This window comes from Thalassophryne amazonica, chromosome 12 (genome assembly GCF_902500255.1).
Source record: "Thalassophryne amazonica chromosome 12, fThaAma1.1, whole genome shotgun sequence".
Lineage (NCBI taxonomy): Eukaryota > Metazoa > Chordata > Actinopteri > Batrachoidiformes > Batrachoididae > Thalassophryne > Thalassophryne amazonica.
In genome coordinates, this window is record NC_047114.1 from 38,695,007 (window position 1) to 38,721,495 (window position 26,489).

Sequence of the window (26,489 nt, forward strand, 5' to 3'; positions counted from 1 at the left end):
TGAACAACCAACATCTTTTGCAACATTGCGTGATGATTTACCCTCTTTTAAGAGTTTGATAATCCTCTCCTTTGTTTCAATTGACATCTCTCGTGTTGGAGCCATGATTCATGTCAGTCCACTTGGTGCAACAGCTCTCCAAGGTGTGATCACTCCTTTTTAGATGCAGACTAACGACCAGATCTGATTTGATGCAGGTGTTATTGATTGACTGATTGAATAAACTTTATTGTCCCCAAGAGGCAATTTGTCTTGGGCAAAGTACTACAGAGTTGCATTAAAAGACATTGACAAAGTCAAACACAAATAACACAAACACAAACATTAAAAAAAAAAAAAAGTTTTTGGGCGAGTAAAGTGCTAATGTGCTTGTGTTTAAGAGTTTGATAGAGACTGGTACAAAGGAGAGTTTCAGCCTGTTGTTCCTTCACTGAGGCACTCTGTTTCCTCCCTGACGGCAGCAGCACATATTCAGGAACAGCAGGTGATCTGGGTCTGTGGAGATGATCTTGGCCCACCTCATCACTGCTTCTTCATAAATGTGTTGAACTATGGGATATTGTTTGAGTCCAATAATTTTCATTGCTGTCTTGTGAATTTGCTAACTTGTTTTTTGATTGAGCTGTTATATTCCCAAACCAGGCTATGAGCCTGTACCCGAGCAGACTCTCCACCATGGCTCGGTAAAAAACAAGTAAAATGCTTGTGCTCACCCCATACAGCCTCAGCCTTCTTAAAAAGTAAAGCCTCTGCTGCAGGCGGGAGCACAGAAAGTCCACATGAGGCTTCCAACAGAGGGCGCTGTCCACCTGGATCTCCAGGTACTTGTTGGATAGACACCTGCTGGATGGTGGTGTTCTTTATTGTGACAGGGTCATGCTGGCAGATGTTTCTTGGATCCAGCACCATTTCCTGAGTCTTCTTGGTGTTTAGTAGCAGACAGTTCCTCTCACACCATTGAGTGAACTGCTGTATTTCACTGTGGTATGAGGAGATGTCAGTGTCCTTATGCAGAAGACTCACTATGGCCGTGTCATCTGCATATTTCAAAATGTAATTGTTTTCATGTGTACTTTTGCAATCATTAGTATAAAGTGCAAAAAGTACAGGGGATGCCACAGAGCCCTGTGGAACGCCAGTGTTGCAGCTTCTGACCTCGGACAATGTACCATTCACCTTTACTCGCTGGGTTCTGTTATTTAAAAATGAGTAAAACCATTTGATTAAAAATGCACTGACACCAATGTTAATAAGCTTCTGTAAAAGTAAATAGATCTGCACTGTATTAAAAGCTCAGCTAAAATCAACAAATAAAATACGGGCATAGGCCTTTGTGTTCTCAAGGTGCTTGGAGACAAAGTGAACCGTGCTAGTGTTAGTATTAGTTTTGGGGATGAAAATTTACAGGGTGATTCCATAATTTATTCCTCAGAATTGAGTGAGCCCATATTTTTTTCCCTCTGCTTGGTCTAAAAAAGTAACCGTTACTGACTGCCACAATTTTTTTTCCTGATTTCTTATAGTGTTTCTTAAAGCCAGAAAGTTGCCATTTGAAATGACTTTAGTTTTGTGTCATGTCTGTGATCTGCTTTTTTCTACAAAATTAAACAACTGAATGAACATCCTCCGAGGCCGGTGATTCCATAATTATTGCCAGGGGTTATATATATGTGTATATATGTATGTGTATATGTGTGTGTGTGTGTGTGTATATGTGTATGTATAGGGATGGGTATCGATAAGATTTTATCTGTTGATACCATTATCGATTCCCTTAACGATACCTCGTGAATTTTCTTGTGTACTAAAAGTACGCTTTACAGGTTTTCTATGTCAGAGCTTTTTTTTCCTCTTTGGAACGGTCTTCCTGCGACCGTGAGACATTTTTAAGTCAAGACTTAAACCCTATTTTTATTCTCTTTCTTATGAATAGTTTTTATTTTTATCTGTTTTATTCTTTTACTTCTGTTTTTAATTATGTATTTGAATTTTTTTTATTTATTTAAATTTTTTATGTTGAACTGTTCTATGCAAGGCACCTTGAGATGGCTAATCCTAACCCTGTGATTTGGCGCTTTATAAGCTGATTAAATTGAAGTTGAACAACATTTTATTGAGTCTTAAAGTAAATAAATATGAAATTGGTCACTGGATCCTTAAACTTTGTACATAATAAACTCTACATGGTGGATCCTTGATCTCTGGACATAAATAGAAATAAACAAAATCTGTAGTTTTTGTCAAAAGCATTTCCTTTCAGCTGAGCTGAGCTCTTGCAGCTGACTGTGCTGCACATCAGGATGTAATTTATAAAGAACGCAGCACGTCTCATTTTGGGTGGAAAAAAGTTTCAGTCAATTGTAGTTTGTCTGTATTACAACGTTTGTAAGTGGTGCCATTTTATTCAAAGCAGCAATTTGTTTTGAAGTTATTAATTCCGACCGGACTCTGTCTCGGCAGAGAGCCACGCAGCGTTTGGAGCTGTGCCAATTGAACGAAGGACGATTCTCGTTTCTTGACTGCAACAAGACAAGAGTCCCAGTTAGTGACTTTAATCCACACAATCAATCAATTTTATTTATATAGCACCAAATCACAACAAACAGTTGCCCCAAGGCGCTTTATATTGTAAGGCAAGGCCATACAATAATTACGTAAAAACCCCAGTGGTCAAAACGACCCCCTGTGAGCAAGCACTTGGCGACACTGGGAAGGAAAAACTCCCTTTTAACAGGAAGAAACCTCCAGCAGAACCAGGCTCAGGGAGGGGCAGTCTTCTGCTGGGACTGGTTGGGGCTGAGGGAGAGAACCAGGAAAAATACATGCTGTGGAGGGGAGCAGAGATCAATCACTAATGATTAAATGCAGAGTGGTGCATACAGATTAAAAAAAGAGAAAGAAACACTCAGTGCATCATGGGAACCCCCCAGCAGTCTAAGTCTATAGCAGCATAACTAAGGGATGGTTCAGGGTCACCTGATCCAGCCCTAACTATAAGCTTTAGCAAAAAGGAAAGTTTTAAGCCTAATCTTAAAAGTAGAGAGGGTGTCTGTCTCCCTGATCCGAATTGGGAGCTGGTTCCACAGGAGAGGAGCCTGAAAGCTGAAGGCTCTGCCTCCCATTCTACTCTTACAAACCCTAGGAACTACAAGTAAGCCTGCAGTCTGAGAGCGAAGCGCTCTATTGGGGTGATATGGTACTATGAGGTCCCTAAGATAAGATGGGACCTGATTATTCAAAACCTTATAAGTAAGAAGAAGAATTTTAAATTCTATTCTAGAATTAACAGGAAGCCAGTGAAGAGAGGCCAATATGGGTGAGATATGCTCTCTCCTTCTAGTCCCCGTCAGTACTCTAGCTGCAGCATTTTGAATTAACTGAAGGCTTTTCAGGGAACTTTTAGGACAACCTGATAATAATGAATTGCAATAGTCCAGCCTAGAGGAAATAAATGCAAGAATTAGTTTTTCAGCATCACTCTGAGACAAGACCTTTCTAATTTTAGAGATATTGCGTAAATGCAAAAAAGCAGTCTTACATATTTGTTTAATATGCGCTTTGAATGACATATCCTGATCAAAAATGACTCCAAGATTTCTCACAGTATTACTAGAGGTCAGGGTAATGCCATCCAGAGTAAGGATCTGGTTAGACACCATGTTTCTAAGATTTGTGGGGCCAAGTACAATAACTTCAGTTTTATCTGAGTTTAAAAGCAGGAAATTAGAGGTCATCCATGTCCTTATGTCTGTAAGACAATCCTGCAGTTTAGCTAATTGGTGTGTGTCCTCTGGCTTCATGGATAGATAAAGCTGGGTATCATCTGCGTAACAATGAAAATTTAAGCAATGCCATCTAATTATACTGCCTAAGGGAAGCATGTATAAAGTGAATAAAATTGGTCCTAGCACAGAACCTTGTGGAACTCCATAATTAACCTTAGTCTGTGAAGAAGATTCCCCATTTACATGAACAAATTGTAATCTATTAGATAAATATGATTCAAACCACCGCAGCGCAGTGCCTTTAATACCTATGGCATGCTCTAATCTCTGTAATAAAATTTTATGGTCAACAGTATCAAAAGCAGCACTGAGGTCAACAGAACAAGCACAGAGATGAGTCCAGTGTCTGAGGCCATAAGAAGATCATTTGTAACCTTCACTAATGCTGTTTCTGTACTATGATGAATTCTAAAACCTGACTGAAACTCTTCAAATAGACCATTCCTCTGCAGATGATCAGTTAGCTGTTTTACAACTACCCTTTCAAGAATTTTTGAGAGAAAAGGAAGGTTGGAGATTGGCCTATAATTAGCTAAGATAGCTGGGTCAAGTGATGGCTTTTTAAGTAATGGTTTAATTACTGCCACCTTAAAAGCCTGTGGTACATAGCCAACTAATAAAGATAGATTGATCATATTTAAGATCGAAGCATTAAATAATGGTAGGGCTTCCTTGAGCAGCCTGGTAGGAATGGGGTCTAATAGGCATGTTGATGGTTTGGATGAAGTAACTAATGAAAATAACTCAGACAGAACAATCTGAGAGAAAGAGTCTAACCAAATACCGGCATCACTGAAAGCAGCCAAAGATAACGATACGTCTTTGGGATGGTTATGAGTAATTTTTTCTCTAATAGTTAAAATTTTATTAGCAAAGAAAGTCATGAAGTCATTACTAGTTAAAGTTAAAGGAATACTCGGCTCAATAGAGCTCTGACTCTTTGTCAGCCTGGCTACAGTGCTGAAAAGAAACCTGGGGTTGTTCTTATTTTCTTCAATTAGTGATGAGTAGTAAGATGTCCTAGCTTTACGGAGGGCTTTTTTATAGAGCAACAGACTCTTTGTCCAGGCTAAGTGAAAATCTTCTAAATTAGTGAGACGCCATTTCCTCTCCAACTTACGGGTTATCTGCTTTAAGCTGCGAGTTTGTGAGTTATACCACGGAGTCAGGCACTTCTGATTTAAAGCTCTCTTTTTCAGAGGAGCTACAGCATCCAAAGTTGTCTTCAATGAGGATGTAAAACTATTGACGAGATACTCTATCTCACTTACAGAGTTTAGGTAGCTACTCTGCACTGTGTTGGTATATGGCATTAGAGTACATAAAGAAGGAATCATATCCTTAAACCTAGTTACAGCGCTTTCTGAAAGACTTCTAGTGTAATGAAACTTATTCCCCACTGCTGGGTAGTCCATCAGATTAAATGTAAATGTTATTAAGAAATGATCAGACAGAAGGGAGTTTTCCGGGAATACTGTTAAGTCTTCAATTTCCATACCATAAGTCAGAACAAGATCTAAGATATGATTAAAGTGGTGGGTGGACTCATTTACAGTTTTGAGCAAAGCCAATTGAGTCTAATAATAGATTAAATGCAGTGTTGAGGCTGTCATTCTCAGCATCTGTGTGGATGTTAAAATCGCCCACTATAATTATCTTATCTGAGCTAAGCACTAAGTCAGACAAAAGTTCTGAAAATTCACAGAGAAACTCACAGTAACGACCAGGAGGACGATAGATAACAACAAATAAAACTGGTTTTTGGGACTTCCAATTTGGATGGACAAGACTAAGAGTCAAGCTTTCAAATGAATTAAAGCTCTGTCTGGGTTTTTGATTAATTAATAAGCTGGAATGGAAGATTGCTGCTAATCCTCCGCCTCGGCCCGTGCTACGAGTGTTCTGGCAGTTAGTGTGACTCGGGGGTGTTGACTCATTTAAACTAACATATTCATCCTGCTGTAACCAGGTTTCTGTTAGGCAGAATAAATCAATATGTTGATCAATTATTATATCATTTACTAACAGGGACTTAGAAGAGAGAGACCTAATGTTTAATAGACCACATTTAACTGTTTTAGTCTGTGGTGCAGTTGAAGGTGCTATATTATTTTTTCTTTTTGAATTTTTATGCTTAAATAGATTTTTGCTGGTTATTGGTGGTCTGGGAGCAGGCACCGTCTCTACGGGGATGGGGTAATGAGGGGATGGCAGGGGGAGAGAAGCTGCAGAGAGGTGTGTAAGACTACAACTCTGCTTCCTGGTCCCAACCCTGGATAGTCACGGTTTGGAGGATTTAAGAAAATTGGCCAGATTTCTAGAAATGAGAGCTGCTCCATCCAAAGTGGGATGGATGCCGTCTCTCCTAACAAGACCAGGTTTTCCCCAGAAGCTTTGCCAATTATCTATGAAGCCCACCTCATTTTTTGGACACCACTCAGACAGCCAGCAATTCAAGGAGAACATGCGGCTAAACATGTCACTCCCGGTCCGATTGGGGAGGGGCCCAGAGAAAACTACAGAGTCCGACATTGTTTTTGCAAAGTTACACACCAATTCAATGTTAATTTTAGTGACCTCCGATTGGCGTAACCGGGTGTCATTACTGCCGACGTGAATTACAGTCTTACCAAATTTACGCTTAGCCTTAGCCAGCAGTTTCAAATTTCCTTCAATGTCGCCTGCTCTGGCCCCCGGAAGACAATTGACTATGGTTGCTGGTGTCGCTAACTTCACATTTCTCAAAACAGAGTCGCCAATAACCAGAGTTTGATCCTCGGCAGGTGTGTCGCCGAGTGGGGAAAAACGGTTAGAAATGTGAACGGGTTGGCGGTGTACACGGGGCTTCTGTTTAGGGCTACGCTTCCTCCTCACAGTCACCCAGTCGGCCTGCTTTCCCGGCTGCTCGGGATCTGCCAGAGGGAAACTAACAGCGGCTAAGCTACCTTGGTCCGCACCGACTACAGGGGCCTGGCTAGCTGTAGACTTTTCCACGGTGTGGAGCCGAGTCTCCAATTCGCCCAGCCTGGCCTCCAAAGCTACGAATAAGCTACACTTATTACAAGTACCATTACTGCTAAAGGAGGCCGAGGAATAACTAAACATTTCACACCCAGAGCAGAAACGTGCGGGACAGACAGGAGAAGCCGCCATGCTAAACCGGCTAAGAGCTAGTAGCTGCGCTAAGCTAGCGGATTCCTAAAAACACACAAAGTGAATAATGTGTAAATAATTTAGAGGTGATTCAGCAGAGGGAGTGCTTTAGTTAAGGCACGTGAAGACTACACTGTGAAACAAATCGTTATCTAGGTAACTAGATCAATCTAATTGCGCAGATTAAACAGCTAACAGATACAGCAAAACACCGCTGTGCTCCGGAACAGGAAGTGATACAATACCGCAGTGAGAGCCAACCACCAGTAGAGGCAAGCAAGAGACAGACAGACACAAAAGTGACTCATGATATTTTAATGGCTTTGAGAGGAGTTAAGAAGCGGACTTGCCATTTCTGAAAAGCAGCGAATCAAAGAACCATGAGCCAGTTGATCAAGCATTGTTTCATTGGTTCATGCTTCAAAGTGGTGTCCCGCTGCAGAAACGGTTGATTACAGAGCCACTACAGAGTCTGTAATCAACGTAGAGGAATGATCATTTTCCTGACAAACACCCTCAAAAACAACGGCTGCTCTGAAGGACCGATAAGGGAATCGTTAAGCAAAAAGGCTGTTGATATCCGTGGCTAGAATCATTTCTTAACAATACTTGAAAAGAACCGGTTCTCGATACCATCCCAATATATATATATATATATATATATATACAACCCCTGGCAAAAATTATGGAATTACCGGCCCCAGAGGATGTTCATTCAGTTGTTTAATTTTGTAGAAAAAAGCAGATCACAGACATGACACAAAACTAAAGTCATTTCAAATGGCAACTTTCTGGCTTTAAGAAACACTATAAGAAATCAAGAAAAAAAATTGTGGCAGTCAGTAACGGTTACTTTTTAGACCAAGCAGAGGGAAAAAAATATGGACTCACTCAATTCTGAGGAATAAATTATGGAATCATGAAAAACAAAAGAACGCTCCAACACATCACTAGTATGTAAATAAGCACTGTGAACACTTTCTGCATGTTCTGTATACACAAGCTGCCTCATTGAAAAAATTTCCACAAAACGTCTAATAAAACACACCATTTACACGATTCCATTAAATCACTTCCTCTAAATTGGGCAGGTTATTTGAGGTGCAACAATTTCCCAACACCGCCTCTGCATGTGTACACTGCTACTGCCACATCACTCCTGCGGCTCAGCATTTTGCTGCTCATGCATTCATCGTCTTACTGGGCATTTGTGCCAGCTACTGTGTTTCACCTTCTTGTTTTTGGAGGATGTGAGTGAATTCACAATTCCACTACCCACTTGACCACTCCTTAAGAAGGCGGGTACTTCTGAGGGTAGTACATTCTATAAACAGGTATCTGACATAACCTGTTTTGTTCATTCATTCATTCATTCAGATTCCATAGCGGCTTACTCCAATCAAGGGTCAATTATTTCCAACATAACCATTTTCCTTCTGCATCATGTCAGTATAAAGTGAAACATAGGTATTCGGCCAATTCTTAGTGTATCTCTTCAGTTAAACTTTTTTCTGACCTACTGAAATACAGGAAGAGATCATGTCATTGGAGTCAAAGGTTAAAACAGGCATTTCCAGTCATTTTTAGGAAGAATGGTGGACCAAACAGAAATGTGGGGTTTTCTGAGTATTTTCCAATTAAAGCAGTCTCATACAACCCCTGGCAATAATTATGGAATCACCGGCCTCGGAGGATATTCATTCAGTTGTTTAATTTTGTAGAAAAAAAGCAGATCACAGACATGACACAAAACTAAAGTCATTTCAAATGGCAACTTTCTGGCTTTAAGAAACACTATAAGAAATCAGGAAAAATAATTGTGGCAGTCAGTAACGGTTACTTTTTTAGACTAAGCAGAGGAAAAAAATATGGACTCACTCAATTCTGAGGAATAAATTATGGAATCACCCTGTAAATTTTCATCCCCAAAACTAACACCTGCATCAAATCAGATCTGCTCGTTAGTCTGCATCTAAAAAAGAGTGATCACACCTTGGAGAGCTGTTGCACCAAGTGGACTGACATGAATCATGGCTCCAACACGAGAGATGTCAATTGAAACAAAGAAGAAGAAGATTATCAAGCTCTTAAAAGAGGGTAAATCATCACGGATTGTTGCAAAAGATGTTGGTTGTTCACAGTCAGCTGTGTCTAAACTCTGGACCAAATACAAACAACATGGGAAGGTTGTTAAAGGCAAACATACTGGTAGACCAAGGAAGACATCAAAGCGTCAAGACAGAAAACTTAAAGCAATATGTCTCAAAAATCGAAAATGCACAACAAAACAAATGAGGAACGAATGGGAGGAAACTGGAGTCAACATCTGTGACCGAACTGTAAGAAACCGCCTAAAGAAAATGGGATTTACATACAGAAAAGCTAAACGAAAGCCATCATTAACACCTAAACAGAAAAAAACAAGGTTACAATGGGCTAAGGAAAAGCAATCGTGGACTGTGGATGACTGGATGAAAGTCATATTCAGTGATGAATCTCGAATCTGCATTGGGCAAGGTGATGATGCTGGAACTTTTGTTTGGTGCCCTTGAGATTTATAAAGATGACTGCCTGAAGAGAACATGTAAATGTCCACAGTCATTGATGATATGGGGCTGCATGTCAGGTAAAGGCACTGGGGAGATGGCTGTCATTACATCATCAATAAATGCACAAGTTTACGTTGATATTTTGGACACTTTTCTTATCCCATCAATTGAAAGTGTTGGGAAGGTGTCGTAGCACGGACCCACAACAGGGGGCGCAAATGAACGGACAATGAATAAACCAAAAGGTAACAATTTAATGTTGTGACACTACACAACGAAAAGATACAGAAAATATGCACAGTCAATTAGCACCAGGTGACGTGTGGCAGGCTCGAAGATAGGAGACCCCCCCGACGAGAGAGAAGCCGTACTCCACACGGCTTCTACCACCAACGGCCTGAAGAACACCGGAGCCGCCAAGTCCCGAGTCCCCAGGTGGCCTCTGTTCCCGGCTGTCGACCCTGGTACTGCTGGCAGAGAGCAAAAACAGGATGTGTGAGTGTGAGTCCGCACACTCAGTAATACACAGTCCAACACTGATGGGAGGGAGCACCTCCATCTCCAATCATACACTTAAGCAGCTCCTGTCAGTCACTTATCTGGAGGGAGTGGGAGGCGAAGACGTCGCGGTTCCCACAATACGCCGCTCCAACAAAACTGTCCCACAGGAATAAACGGCTGCAAACAGAGATCAAAACGTGGATTAATCCAAATACTGCAGAGAAGGATTACCTCAGGAATGGTAGTCGATTTCTCGGCAAGGAGGTGGAGTTGCAGTCCGGCTTTTATGGTGTGATGTTGATGATGATAAACGAGTGACAGCTGGTGCAGGGAGAGAATGACAGCTGTCACTTCTTCGGGATCTGGCGCCCTCTCGTGCTTGGAGCCCGCACTCCAAGCAGGGCGCCCTCTGGTGGTGGTGGGCCAGCAGTACCTCCTCTTCAGCGGCCCACACAACAGGACCCCCCCCTCAACGGGCGCCTCCTGGCGTCCGACCAGGCTTGTCCGGATGTCGTGCGTAGAATTCGGCCAGGAGGGCCGGGTCCAGGATGAAGCTCCTCTTCACCCAGGAGCGTTCCTCAGGTCCATACCCCTCCCAGTCCACCAGATATTGGAAACCCCGGCCCTTACAACGGACGTCCAGGAGCCTGCGGACTGTCCAGGCAGGCTCCCCGTCGATGAGCCGGGCAGGAGGCGGCGTCGGTCCCGGAGTACAGAGGGGCGAGGTGTGGTGTGGCTTGAGACGGGAAACATGAAAGACGGGGTGAATCCACAGTGAAGCCGGGAGTCGAAGCTTCACTGCGGCCGGGTTGATGATCTTGAGGATCTTGAATGGTCCGATGAATCTGTCTTTCAATTTAGGGGAGTCGACACACAGAGGGACGTCCTTGGTCGAAAGCCACACCTCCTGCCCAGGCTGGTATGTGGGGGCCGGGGAACGCCGGCGGTCCGCATGGGCCTTAGCCCTCGTCCGGGCCTTTACCAATGCAGAGCGGGCGGCCCGCCACACCCGGCGGCACCTCCTGAGGTGGGCCTGGACCGAGGGCACACCGACCTCTCCCTCCACCAACGGGAACAATGGGGGCTGGTACCCCAAACATGCCTCAAAAGGGGAGAGGCCGGTAGCAGACGAAACTTGGGTGTTGTGGGCATACTCGATCCAGGCCAGATGGTGACTCCAGGCCGCCGGATGCGCGGAGGTGACACATCGGAGGGCTTGCTCTAACTCCTGGTTAGCCCGCTCTGCCTGGCCGTTGGTCTAGGGGTGGTACCCGGACGAGAGACTTACGGTGGCCCCCAGCTCCTTACAGAAACTCTTCCACACCTTTGAAGAGAACTGGGGACCCCGATCCGAGACGACGTCCGACGGTATCCCATGCAGCCGCATGACGTGGTGGACCAGGAGGTCTGCCGTCTCCTGGGCCGTCGGGAGCTTCGGGAGGGCCACGAAGTGGGCCGCCTTGGAGAACCGGTCCACTATCGTGAGAATCACGGTGTTGCCCTGGGACGGCGGGAGGCCCGTGACGAAGTCCAGGCCGATGTGAGACCAGGGGCGATGAGGCACTGGCAGGGGATGGAGGAGTCCCGTCATCCTCCGATGGTCCGCCTTACCCCTGGCGCAGATGGTACAGGCCTGGACGTAGTCCCGGACGTCGGTTTCCAGGGACGCCCACCAGAAGCGCTGCTGGACTACTGCCACTGTCCTGCGCACTCCGGGATGACAGGACAACTTGGACCCGTGACAGAAGTCCAAGACGGCAGCTCTTGCCTCTGGTGGGACGTATAGTCTGTTCTTGGTGCCAGTCCCCGGGTCCGGGTTCTTGTCAGGGCCTCCCGGACGGTCTACTCCACGTCCCAGGTGAGGGTGGCCACGACAGTGGACTCGGGGATGATGGTCTCGGTGGGGTTCGACAGCTCCGCTTTGGCTTCTTCTTCATGCACCCAGGACAATGCATCTGGTTTTTGGTTCTTGGTGCCGGGGCGGTACGTGATCTGGAAGTCAAAGCGCCCGAAGAACAGAGACCAGCGGGCTTGCCTGGGGTTCAGCCGCTTGGCGGTCCAGATGTACTCCAGGTTCTGATGGTCCGTGAAAACCGTGAAGGGCAACGACGCCCCCTCCAGCAGGTGTCTCCACTCTTCAAGAGCCTCCTTCACCGCGAGGACTTCCCGATTGCCGACGTCATAGTTCCGTTCAGCTGGGGTCAACCTGCGGGAATAAAAGGCACAAGGATGGAGAACTTTATCAGCCTCCACGCTCTGGGACAGCATGGCTCCTATCCCTGAGTCAGAGGCGTCAACTTCAACTACGTACTGGCGATCAGGATCAGGCTGCACCAGAACAGGTGCAGTCTAGAACCGGCGTTTCAACTCCTGGAACGCGGCTTCGCACCGATCCGACCAGGTGAAGGGGACTTTGGTGGAGGTCAGGGCAGTCAGGGGACTAACTACCTGACTGTAACCCTTGATGAACCTCCTATAGAAATTTGCAAAGCCGAGGAACTGCTGTAGTTTCCTGCGGCTTATCGGTTGGGGCCAATCTCTCACCGCCGCAACCTTGGCCGATCAGGGGCGACGGAGTTGGAGGAGATTATGAACCCCAGGAAGGACAAAGAAGTGCGGTGGAACTCGCACTTCTCACCCTTCACAAACAGCCGATTCTCCAACAACTGCTGTAGGACCTGACGTACATGCTGGACATGGGTCTCAGAGTCCGGGGAGAAGATGAGTATATCGTCCAGATATACGAAGATGAACCGATGCAGGAAGTCCCGCAAGACGTCGTTTACCAAAGCTTGGAACGTCGCGGGGGCGTTGGTGAGGCCGAACGGCATGACCAGGTACTCAAAATGACCTAACGGGGTGTTAAACGCCGTCTTCCATTCGTCTCCCTCCCGGATCCGAACCAGGTGGTAAGCGTTTCTAAGATCCAATTTAGTGAAAATTTGGGCTCCATGCAGGGGCGTAAACACAGAATCCAACAGGGGCAACGGGTATCGGTTGCGAACCGTGATCTCGTTCAGCCCTCTGTAATCAATGCATGGACGGAGTCCGCCGTCTTTCTTGCCCACAAAAAAGAAACCAGCACCCATCGGGGAGGTGGAGTTTCGGATCAGCCCGGCAGCTAAGGAGTCCCGGATGTAGGTCTCCATTGATTCGCGTTCCGGACGTGAGAGGTTGTACAGTCTACTGGACGGGTACTCAGCGCCCGGGACCAAATCGATGGCACAATCATACGGTCGGTGCGGGGGAAGAGTGAGCGCCAGATCTTTGCTGAAAACGTCAGCAAGATCATGGTACTCCTTTGGCACCGCCGATAGATTGGGGGGGACTTTGACCTCCTCATTAGCCGTAGTGCCGGGAGGAACCGAGGATCCTAAGCACTCCCGGTGGCAGGTTTCGCTCCACTGCGTCCCAACCCCAGACGGCCAATCAATCCGGGGATTGTGCTTCACCATCCATGGAAAGCCCAAAATCACTCGGGAGGTAGATGGTGTGACATGGAACACTATCTCCTCCCTGTGATTCCCAGACACAACCAAAGTCACTGGTTGAGTCTGATGTGTGATTAATGGAAGCAGGGTGCCGTCTAGTACTCGCACCTGCAATGGTGCCGGCAGAGCCACCAGGGGGAGCCCTACTTCCTTCCGACCCTGTGTCTAATAGTGCTGGGGCATGAAGGGTTAAATCCCCACTCAGGATTGTTACTGGGATTCGTGCAGATTTGCGGGGTTTTCCCGCGTGCGTATTATGGCCCACCCTTAGCCCAGTTTCTAAGGACGGGCATTTTAGTTTGACCGTTTAGGGCAGTCCCTCTGCATGTGCTCACATGAGCCGCAGATAAAACACTCCCCGCGGGCCAGTCTCCTTTGTCTGATGTTTGTTTTTACTTTGGCCCTGCTCGTGTCCATAGCCTCCTCAGCAGGGGGAGCTGTAGCCACACGGAGCTCTCTGGCAGTGAAGCGTGGGGACGACGTCACTTTGTCGGAACCGGAAGGAGGAGGGACGGCTCGTGCCCGGTCACGCCCCCCGGCCTGCTCCCGACGATGCTCGTTTAAACGGTTGTCTAAGCGTATAACTAAATCAATAAGCCCGTCAAAATCCCGCGGTTCCTCCTTAGCCAGTAGGTGCTCCTTAAGGACCGGTGACAGTCCATTTACAAAGGCGGCGCGGAGCGCAACGTTATTCCAGCCGGACCTCGCTGCCGCGATGCGGAAGTCGACTGCATACTCGGCTGCGCTACGGCGCCCCTGTCTCATCGACAGCAGCACGTTCGAAGCGGTCTCGCCTCTGTTCGGATGATCAAACACTTGTTTGAACTCCCATACAAACCCAGTATAAGACGTTAGGAGCCGTGAATTCTGCTCCCAAAGCGCCGTAGCCCATGCGCGTGCCTCTCCTCGAAGCGAATTAATAACATAAGCCACCCGGCTAGCATCTGATGCGTACATGACAGGGCGCTGTGAAAAGACGAGCGAACACTGCATGAGGAAGTCCGCGCACGTCTCGACACAGCCCCCGTACGGTTCCGGAGGGCTTATGTATGCTTCAGGGGACGGTGGGGGGGTTCGTTGAACGACCAGTGGAACGTTGGATACAGGCCCAGGACCAGCCAGAGGAGCGGCTGCAGCAGCGCCCTGATCGTGCGCTTCCACCCTGGCGGTGAGAGCCTCCACCCTCCGATTAAGGAGGACATTCTGCTCGGTCACTAAATCTAACCGAGCCGTGAAGGCGGTTAAGATCTGCTGCAGCTCACTCAACACGCCTCCTGCTGACGCCTGCGCTCCTGGTTCTTCCATTGGCCTTTCAAGCTCGGGTTGACGCCCCTCGGAATCCATGACGATGGCCGAGAAATCCTGTTGGGAAGGTGTCGTAGCACGGACCCACAACAGGGGGCGCAAATGAACGGACAATGAATAAACCAAAAGGTAACAATTTAATGTTGTGACACTACACAACGAAAAGATACAGAAAATATGCACAGTCAATTAGCACCAGGTGACGTGTGGCAGGCTCGAAGATAGGAGACCCCCCCGACGAGAGAGAAGCCGTACTCCACACGGCTTCCACCACCAACGGCCTGAAGAACACCGGAGCCGCCAAGTCCCGAGTCCCCAGGTGGTCTCTGTTCCCGGCTGTAGACCCTGGTACTGCTGGCAGAGAGCAAAAACAGGATGTGTGAGTGTGAGTCCGCACACTCAGTAATACACAGTCCAACACTGATGGGAGGGAGCACCTCCACCTCCAATCATACACTTAAGCAGCTCCTGTCAGTCACTTATCTGGAGGGAGTGGGAGGCGAAGACGTCGCGGTTCCCACAATACGCCGCTCCAACAAAACTGTCCCACAGGAATAAACGGCTGCAAACAGAGATCAAAACGTGGATTAATCCAAATACTGCAGAGAAGGATTACCTCAGGAATGGTAGTCGATTTCTCGGCAAGGAGGTGGAGTTGCAGTCCGGCTTTTATGGTGTGATGTTGATGATGATAAACGAGTGACAGCTGGTGCAGGGAGAGAATGACAGCTGTCACTTCTTCGGGATCTGGCGCCCTCTCGTGCTTGGAGCCCGCACTCCAAGCAGGGCGCCCTCTGGTGGTGGTGGGCCAGCAGTACCTCCTCTTCAGCGGCCCACACAACAGAAAGGATGTTTGGGGATGATGAAATCATTTTTCAAGATGATAATGCATCTTGCCATAGAGCAAAAACTGTGAAAACATTCCTTGCAAAAAGACACATAGTGTCAATGTCATGGCCTGCAAATAGTCCGGATCTTAATCCAATTGAAAATCTTTGGTGGAAGTTGAAGAAAATGGTCCATGACAAGGCTCCAACCTGCAAAGCTGATCTGGCAACAGCAATCAGAGAAAGTTGGAGCCAGATTGATGAAGAGTACTGTTTGTCACTCATTAAGTCCATGCCTCAGAGACTGCAAGCTGTTATAAAAGCCAGAGGTGGTGCAACAAAATACTAGTGATGTGTTGGAGCGTTCTTTTGTTTTTCATGATTCCATAATTTTTTCCTCAGAATTGAGTGATTCCATATTTTTTTCCCTCTGCTTGGTCTAAAAAAGTAACCGTTACTGACTGCCACAATTTTTTTCCTGATTTCTTATAGTGTTTCTTAAAGCCAGAAAGTTGCCAATTGAAATGACTTTCGTTTTGTGTCATGTCTGTGATCTGCTTTTTTTCTACAAAATTAAACAACTGAATGAACATCCTCCGAGGCCGGTGATTCCACAATTTTTGCCAGGGGTTGTATATAGTCCTTTGTAGAGAGGGCCCATACAAACTTTGAGACTGCATGACGAGACCGTATCGCCAGCTCCAAGAGTAGGCGAAAAGCAGGGATTCCTAGACCTGACTCTCAACTATTCCAATGCCCTTTGTGCTCTAGAGTCTGTGCATCAAGAATCGGCCTGAACAGCCACAGAAGGGCCCACCAGAGAAATCAGCAGAACTGACATCATCGATGACGATGGTCAACCGACCATATATGTGTGTGTGTGTGTGTGTGTGTGTGTGTGTGTGTGTGTGTGTGTGTGTGTGTGTGTGTGTGTGTGTGTGTGTCCTGGTAGTCAGGAGGAGCAGTGGAATGGAATGTCATCGAATGAGTTCTAATGTACAGTAATTAACAACTGTTATGCAGAAATGGTTTTAAATCAGCATGACAGTTTTAATTTAGCAAAAAAAAAAAAATGCTGTTGGATTTTCTGGTTTAAAATGTAAAATTTTGTAAATTGCAACAGCATTATACCGTAAATATATAGGTTGTTCTGTAAGGGTATTTATTTTGCAGAAATGTTCAAGCAACCATACTGTAAAAGCTGCCTTTTTTTTCTTAACCATGTAAAGTTTTTTAAAATGACTTTTTTTATGTTTTCTCTGCCTTTTTCTCTTCTTTTTTTTCCCATTTCCTTTTCTTCCTTTTTTAACCAAAGTAGAATGTGAGGGTACATGGGGTATGCTGAAAAAGAAAATGGCATGGGGTTGGAAATGAGAAAATTTTGTGGCCCAGGTGGTAAAGTGTAGTTGTCTGATGGCTCGTTCCTGCAATAACTATGTAGTTGTTTGCTGCTGAGAAAAATGTGAAAGTGTTTCCCTCCCAAAAGATAGAAGAGGGGTTGTGTGAGCTGCAGGGAACATCTGAAATTATGGAAAGAGGGTTAACGTATACTGAGTGAATGTGGTCTTGTCACCATTAATTATAGTTGTCAGGCTTTTATGAATGAGTGCACAATAAATTTCAATAGAAATTCAATTTCTGCATTCAGATTAATTAATCACTAATCAACCATCTTTATTTTATTCAGTTGCAATGATTGGCAACATGAATGAACTGAGTTGACTAAAAGTTGTTTGAGTAGTTGTTTTAGGTCATTAATTTCCTCAGTGTTTTTAGATAGACTAACTTAAGAGGTTTGACTGTGTAGCTTTTGTTTGTTCTCTGAGCCTTTCTTGTCATGGTGGTGTCTCTCCCCTCTATACTGTTTACCCATTTCTTTGACAAACAGCCAAGTGAAAAACTGTTTGGACTTGAGAGATTTACAAGGAAGACTTTGCAGTTATGAACTTCATAGCACTGCACAATAGTTTTGTCCCTCCTGGATTTTTTTTTATGACTCACACAGGAGGTGTGAACTATCACTTGTAAAGAAGAGAGGAAAAAAAAATTGGGCGTGAATGGAAATACAGACTGTATCCGTGTGTCTTCTGTTGACGTCCCTCAAAGTTGTTCCACTGTAAAACTTGTGCTGTTGTTGTACTAGTATGTCTTTCCATATTGTTATTCCATTATCCAGCTCTTTCTCCCATTTAAGATGTGGAAGAAGACCCATTACTCTTCGTCAGCACTGAAGACAACCATGGAGCAACTGTTTTCTTTTTGCTCATAAAACCACAAAAGAGTATTCCACGGTTTAGTGGGTGTTGTAAAGGGGTCATATGACGCAAAATTGGTTTTATTTTGCCTTTTACAGTTAAATGCGGTTAGAGTTTACTCTTAAATATTCCCACAATTGCATGCTTGTACAAATGCCCCGCTATAAATGAATTTTGTACCTAAAATGGGTCATTGGAGATATCTTTGATGTAGGTCACACAGGCACATATTGGGCTTTGTTCAAGGACCACTTGTGCTAACAGATTTGTTTGTAAGTATGATTTAAGAGCACTTCCTGCATTCTACCATTTTTGTCATATTTTCAGTTTTTTCATAGGTACGAACCTAATTTGCGACTGGTTCAGACCACTAGTCGGAGTTATGTACAGTTAGTCTGTTATCATACAAGCCTGAATTATCAGTAATTGTTTACATATTTGATTACTTTGAAGCGGTTTTAGTTTTGAATATCTTACTTAATTTGCGTGTCATAGTGATGTTATCCTGGTTAACTCAAATAGTAATCTAGTTCGAAATTTCATTCATTCATCTGTCTTCTACTACTTAGTCCAGTTATGGGTCGCAGGGGGCTGGAGCCTATCCCAGCAGTCATCGAGCGCAAGGCGGGGTACACCCACAACAGGACGCCTGTCTATTGCAGACAAACAAACAGACAAACAAACACAGACACACCCACACACACACCTATGGACAATTTAAAGATTCCAATCCACCTAACCCGCATGTCTTTGGATGTGGGAGGAAACCGGAGCACCCGGTGGAAACCCACGCAAACATGGGGAGAACATGCAAACTCCACACAGAAAGGCCATGGGAATTGAACCCACGACCTTCTCGCTGTGAGGCAACAGTGCTAACCACTAAGCCACCATGCTGCCCCCAATTCAAAATTTATTCAAGATATTCTTATTAGTCCCACAGCGAGGGAATGTGTAAGATTAACAGCCTCCGGAAGGTGAGCAGAGGCCTATGGGCCATAGTCCATTCTACAAGTTGTGGAAGGGTTCCAAACAGGTGCTTCTGAGATGCAACCACCAGACCACAAATCAGTATGAACATCTAACTGCAAAACCAGTTTTGAGAGGTAGGGTTAGGGTTTTTTTCATCTCCATGGCAGGGGCTTGCCATTGACCACACCTGTGTCAGCCCTCATTTTTTTTTTAAGTTGTCTATTTCATATTGAGTCAGTTGTCTTGGATGAAACTGCATCAAAAGCACTTATTTCTCCCTGTTTTGTAGCTTCATTACATTCATTACATTACGTCTCATTATTTCACTGTTTGTGCCATTACAGTCTGTCTTCGTCTTTTTTCTTTTTTTTTTGTTGTAAAACTCCCTAAGTGACCTGCTTCTTTACTTTCTTGACATCTTCGTATGGACTGTTCAGGACATATCTGAGAGTATAACTATATATGATGATGTCTGCCATTCTCCCTGCAACAAAAATTAAAACGGGGGGAGTAAGTATGTAGGAAACACTCAGTTGTTCATCTGTCTATCTTCTGGTGATATCTTACAGATTAGGTGTCTGGCCTTGATGGTTAAAAACGTCCGTAGTCAAGGATTTACCCTAAACACAGTGGTTACCTACACATTTTAAAGCCTATAGTCTAAACAGTCATGGTGAGAGAAAGAGGCTTTTGTTGGCCCCCGGGCTCACAGGACTTGATGACACCAGCCAAGGAGATGTAAATGCACGATGAATAAGAGTTACCTAATATATTACCTATGCTAAGAGCAGTGGTGGGCACAGTTCCGATAATCCGATAACAGATAATTATCGAAGATAATGTTTTCATTATCGGATTAACTTTTTAGATAACTTTAAAAACCATTATCGGACTATTTATCTTCCGATAAATTTTCATCCGATAATTTTTAGACCGTTAACGTAGTAAACAGCTACAAACATTTTTAAAATTTAAAATCAGTTGAACTATAGCTACAGGTAGCAAATGTGGAGATGTCTGGTGTACTACTTGATGTTGACATCTCCTGTCTCAGGACTTATGTCCTTTTTTGTCCTTTTTTAAATTGTGATGTGAGAGTTTGAGCAGAGAACAAGGAACTAATGCCTGCAGCCAGACTTTTTTTTTCCTTTTAACTGTTCACATGTGCGCGCGTGAACGAACGTCCAAGAGTGGACTAGAGATGTCCGGACTTTTTACTGGATATTTCTGGCAATCATTCTCCATTTTTTTTCTTCAGCATGTAGTTTTTACTGCATTAAGTACACGGTATAAAAACAATCCTGCATGGGAACAGTGGAACACAGCAGGAATCATAAATTGGCTTCGAGTCACGCCGGGTAATGCCTCTTTGCCCCGTGTTGCGCCTCTTTGCTCCGACTTGCGCTGGAACCACTTCCTTTCTGCGTCGAGCACAGGGCACCAAAAAAAATTAAACAGATTTAATTTTTCAGCGCCCGACTTGCTTCTTCCTTTGCGCCCCTCGCGCTGTTGTGGCGCCGAGCTGCATCGTCTCGGCACTGAGTTGCTTCCACGCGGCATCGTCATAATGACGCACGGCGCAACCAGGAGCACCCCCAGTGTGAAAGGGGCTTAAAACTCTTGTGAATATATTCTCTGGGTTTATAGATGTTATTGTGTTTGCGTTTGTTAAATTCCACGCATCTTAAATGTAGCAGAAACGGATTATCTGGAATTACTACTGGCTAGTAGTGTTCATGGCAGTATATCCTGAAGCTGGGCAGGCACTGTATGATATTTTTAATCACTGTACTCTGTTTCAGTTCAAACTGCACCACAGAACCGCACGGTGTAAAAGTTCAGAGCGCACGATTTGTGTTCTCACACACATTGTACGTTCAAAAACCACACGTCGGACTTGTGTTTCCAGAAGCAAAACGTAAGCTTTTTTTCAAACTTAATTTACAAAAACTCTCGATGGGAGACATCAAAGTTTAAAAACAAAACAACAAAAAATAACATTACAAGACAGGTCTGCGGTGTTTGCACAGGCACAGTGCGAGCGGTTGGATGCTTGTAGCTCTTCAGCAGCAGGATACCCTCATGACGGCTGACCAGAATAATATCAAACAGGTTTGATTTTCATTCGACCAGGAGGTGGTCATGAGATGTTAAATGCAGCTCGTTACTCCGTGTATACTACACAATGCAGGACGCGCGATTAACCTGAAACTCTATGCGATCCAAAAAATTCTCGCACAAATGAAAAATCATCTGAAAAGGGCCAAAACTTGCACAGTGTAAACCCAGCTTACTGAACGTCTGGTACCAGTAGATCACGACAGTGTTCTATTATTTATTTTTGACACGTTATATCTGACAGTTATCTAATTACATGGCTTTTTTGTTTTGTTTTTTTTTTTGTTTTTTTTTTTTAAATGCCTTTTTTTTTTTTTTTTTTTTTTTTTTTTTTTACAAATAAAAAATGGAACATTTTACAAAAGCACATTTATCTGTAAATACCAAACACACGACACACCTCACATTAACGTGTTGGTTTACATAATGTATGAGTCAAACCAATCAGTGTTAGCCGAGGCACATTTTACCCAGAATCCTTTGTGATCTGTCTGTTTGTTACAAAACTTCAGAATTCGTGCATTATTCAATATTAAAAGGTATGTTATATTTTAACTTTGTACAAATGACAAGAATTGACATTAATGGAGTTATTTTATCAGTACTAATTTTATTTATACACCAAACCATAGCTCAGCATTGCTTTATTTTCCAAGACCTCCACTGCTTCACAGCATCATTGTGATTGAGCAGAGAGGTGATCGTCATAGCGCTCCTCAGCTTGCGTCTGTGCTGGAAGCCATGTAGTAAACAGGAGCTTCCAGCAGGGGGCAGGACGCTCAAAGACAGAAGTGCTGACTCATTGTTTGGGTCTGTTGTCCCTTTTAATGCTTCCAAAAGCGATCGTGGTGTTAAAACTCAAAATCAGCTTTAGTAGTTGCAAGTGTACCAGAGACAATACTGGAATTTATCGGTTATCTGTAACTTCCGATACATTTTTGGGTGGTTTATGGGTTTGTCTTTATCAAAGATAACTTTTAAGTTATCTGATTATGTATTATCAAAGTTAATTTTTTGGTTATCTGTGCTCACCACTGGCTAAGAGTATAAATGACCTACAGCGATGCATTTACATCTAAGCTGATTTTGCAATTGGTTTAGTGATGTTTTTGCACATTTCTTTTAAACTGACCTTTTTTCCTGCTTGTCTTATACAATTTCTAATTAAAAAGTTCAACATCTGATGTTTTCCACTGATCTGTCCTGCATTGTTTTCCTTTTTTTTTTTTTTTTTTTTTTTGCTATCTCACTACACAATCTGTTACTACTCTGTAGCATCACAGCTCTAAAAGATGTCACGCTGCTCTCCAGCGCTGCTGGTTTGTGTCTTCACGTCTCTGAGCTCCTGTCAGGTTCATAGATTTTTTTTTCAGGCATCTGTCCATATTATATATAGTTTCAACAAGTTAATATCTGTCACCAGGAGCCTGAAACTATACTAGAGTTGGCACCAAAATAACCTGTTAATACTGTGATAACTCATTAGAATAAACAGCCATTTTCAGGTTTTTAAGAAATGACCTGTTTGTTAAACTACTCATATGTCCTTTCAACCCAAAGAAGATGCTCCTAGCCACACTCACTCTCCCTTTAGATAGGGGTTCTAGAGACATTGGGCTTCTTGCAAGTACATTGTCATAAATGTCTCCCAAATTTCTTTCAGCTATTTTTTTTAAGAACACTCAGCTAACACAAGTGTGCCATGTCAGAATCAGAAAAATGCTCTTACATTCAAGAAATTGCATAAATTTATATAAACGAGGATAGTAACTTATCATCAGTGCACTGGTCAAGCACACTGTTTCACACATTTACACTTTCCATCTTAGTTTCTTGCATATTTTGTGCATCAGTGGTCATACATCTTTTGAAATCGTTTGAAATACCTGGACCCGATTCCATAAAGCAGTTTAATCTTGTTTCGTCAACTAAACTCACTTAATCCACTAATCTTTTGACATTTGTCGTTGCACAAAGCGCTTAGTTGGCTAAAGTTTTGCGATACTTGATTAAAGTTTTTAGCCTGGTACAGAGAAGGCTAATCTTATTTTAGTCGACAAAACTTCAGTGTCTTACTTCAAAAATGGCGGCTATCACATACCGCTACTTGATGGAACACTTAAGAGCACCCCTACGTCATTCATGTACCTCCTAAAAGAGATTTTCCTACGCTTTTGGCCATGGTTGCAGCAGACGACTGTCATGATGTGTTTGTGACAGTTCTCATATTAGGCACCAGGTGCCGCTGTTACACTGAACAGCTATGTGTGCACAAAAAGACGTGATGAAGTGTAGATGAAGAACTGCTAGGCTAAGAGCTAAGCATGTCGTTCTGTAGTTCGTATGTGTCTGTAAATGTTAATAAAGCCAGATAATGAAACAAAGGCTGGATAGTTCATGACAGCGACCAGCCTGGAAGTGTCATGCATTGGAGGCGTTTCTTGGCAACGGCGCTCGCAATTGCACTATGCCATGAAAATCCTTGACTAATGTAAGACGACTAATCTACATGTCTACATGTGAAACAGTAGGCGGTTAATGTTGGGTGACTAACTGTAGTCGACTAAGTTTAATAGACTAAAAGATTAGACTGTTTTATGAAACTGGGTCCTGGTTTAAAAAACAATGGTCAACCAGTGCATGCCTTAGCCATATGGTCAAGCAGGCCATATGGAACCTTGACATTTCTGGAGGAATTGTTGGCTTTGAGTGGTCTGACTGTATACACAATGCATTCAAAAAATTAATCTCAAAATGTGATGCAAAAGGCAAAACATAAACAGCAAAACAAAAACGTGTACAACCCCAAATCAGAAAATGTTTGGACAGTTTGGAAATATTTAGCTGTGTGCTACTTGTGGCACCTGTGAATAAACCCAGAGCCTCACCATGTATATTCTGATATATGTGAACATTTAATAATCTATATTCTAATAGCCAAGTGTCCTCTGTGTGCGTGTATGCGCGTGTATGATTTCGATCACGGAGAAACTGGGGAGAGCTAACATAATGCTTATGCCCTGGTCCCACTGAATTATGAACGGTGAATAATGAACCATGCAGCATTTTTTTGTTGTTGTTGTTGGGTTTTTTTTTTGGGGGGGGGGGTACGAGTGGAGTTATTCAACAAATGTAGGAGAATAGTGGCTCTTAGAGGCAGAATATTCGGTTAACAAGGCTCATCTCTGAGCGTGGCCCTAATTTCAAGAAGTTCAAAATTTAGCAACAACAGTGTGGGGCAGTTTGTGTACGAGGTACTACGAGGACAAACGAGGATGTTAGAGGCATGTTTGTGGTGAGGACGAGGCTGTTAGAAGCCCATTATCCCAGTACCTGGCGGCTACGAGTACAGGATAGACTATTTTGGCTCTGCCCTCTCGTGCACTTTGTCGTGACAATCCCACCTGCTTTGTGCGCTGGATGCTGTATATAAAATAATTATTTTGTAGCGGATTAATCATTTTCACTCAGAGTTGGCTGTTGAAAACACCTCTAATCACTTCTGGAATCGTAGAGGACCTTTATAGCTGCCGCGTTTTTCCTCTCTCCCTCCTACACTGTGTGAGGTGGAGAAGGTATTTGGAACAGCCAAAAAGGTAATTATTTGTGATATTTATATTGTAATAGCTTGGTAAAACAGTTGCATGTTCATTCCTTCTTTATGAGCAGCTGTAAAAGTATGTTTATAATAGATTTAACATCTCGTTATAATCAGTGGTGGGCATTGTTCCGCTAATCCGATAACAGCCAATTATCACAGATAATGTTTTCATTATCGGATTAGCTTTTCAGATAACTTTGAAAACCATTATCGTACCAATTATCTTCTGAAACATTTTGGTCCGATAATTTTAGACCGCTAACGTACTTTTGCAGACGTGGTAAACAAAGCTGAATAGTTATAAACATTTATGAGATCTAAAATCAGATAAGCACCTACCTGTTAATTTAATTTAATTAGCTTATCATGCGCCAAATCACAGCAAAAGCCATCTTACATGAAACAATACAAAAAAAATAATTAAAAATGAATAAAAAATTTCAAATACATAATTAAAAGCAGAAGAATCAGTCTTGACTTAAAAATGTCCACGGACTCTGACTGCCTCACGGTTGCAGGAAGACTGTTCCACAGGCTGGGTGCATGATGAGAAAAGGCTCTTTGACCTGCTGACTTCTTCGCCCTGGGAACACAGAAGTCCTGCAACCGCAAAGCCCGGGCCGGCACGTAAAGTTCCACCAGATCAGCCAGATAAGATGGCGCCAGTCCATGAACAACTTTGAGTCAATAACAAAACCTTAACATCTGCTCTCACAGAGACAGGGAGCCAGTGCAAGGATGCCAAAATGGGTGTGATATATTCAGACCTTCTGCTATGTGTCAATAATCTGGCGGCAGCGGTCTGAACCACCTGAAGACCCCAATGCTGGACTGCAGTAACCCTGAAAATAGACAAATAGAACATTACAATAATCTATGATAATCAATAAATAAAAGCATGAATCAGGGTCTCAGCATCAGCCATAGACAGGATGGGGCGAGTCCTTGCTATATTTCGCAGATGGAAAAAAGCAGTCCTAGTAACATCCCTGATGTGGAGGTCAAAAGACAGCGTGGGATCAAAAATTACCCCAAGGTTCCTCATTTTATCCGTATGATGTATGACACACGAACCCAGGCCGAGCGCCAGCTGGTCAAACTGATGCCAATGTCTCGCTGGACCAAGAACCATCATTTCAGTCTTATCAAAGTTTAAAAGTAGGAAGTTACTAGACATCCAACTACTCACTGATAGAAGACAGTCCTCCAGGGATTTTATGGGAGTGAGATTTGCCGCAGTTATTAGCATGTACTGTTAAATGTTTTATAGTAGATGCACAGTTCTATCCTCCATAAATGGAGGAGAGATGGTTCTAGAAGAAACCGCTCTATCCTCTGCAGGCAAAGGAGAACAGGTCACAAAAAAAGGCTAATTTCTTTTGACCCCATACTAATACGCTGGCAATATCACCCAAGTCATCCAGAGGCATACAGTTTTAACTTATGGTTAAAATTTTAACCAAACTAATTTCGGACAAGATATTTACATTAACGTCACATCTGAAGTTTTATAAAGTGAAAATATCAGATATGTTTGTTTTAAAGCAATGCACTAATTTTGAAGGTTTTAATGTGGACATGCTGTGCCCAGGTGCATTATGGGTACCTCAGTACATTCACGACAGAAGAAATACATTTGAGACGCTCTGATCAGGCTCCCCACGGACAACAGCATTAAACTCTTTGTATATTGTGCCTAAAACTCTTGTGAATATATTCTCTGGGTTTATAGACGTTATTGTGTTTGTTCTGTTTAAAAATGCCAGAAGAAACTCAGGTTGCTCCTCCATTATTTTCAGTTGGAATCATTGCAATCAATTCCTGTTTGCTGTGAGTCTTGCTTATGTCAAACACTGTCTGTCATCTTTGTTCCAGAGTAATATATATAATATGTCTGAAATTTAGTTTGCGTTGCTTAAATTCACGCATCTT

The 26,489-nt window shown here is 43.7% G+C and overlaps 1 protein-coding gene across 1 annotated transcript in view; it reads left to right on the top strand.

Annotated features, from left to right (window-relative positions):
- LOC117522079 (cAMP-specific 3',5'-cyclic phosphodiesterase 4B-like) overlaps positions 1–17,513 on the top strand; it is a 76,459-nt gene extending 58,946 nt beyond the window's left edge. Inside the window, exon 7 of the mRNA XM_034183452.1 lies at positions 16,383–17,513. Coding sequence (XP_034039343.1) covers positions 16,383–16,408 — 26 coding nt within the window. The 3' untranslated portion in view covers positions 16,409–17,513. The remainder of the gene's footprint in view (positions 1–16,382) is intronic.
- Positions 17,514–26,489: the final 8,976 nt, after the last annotated feature.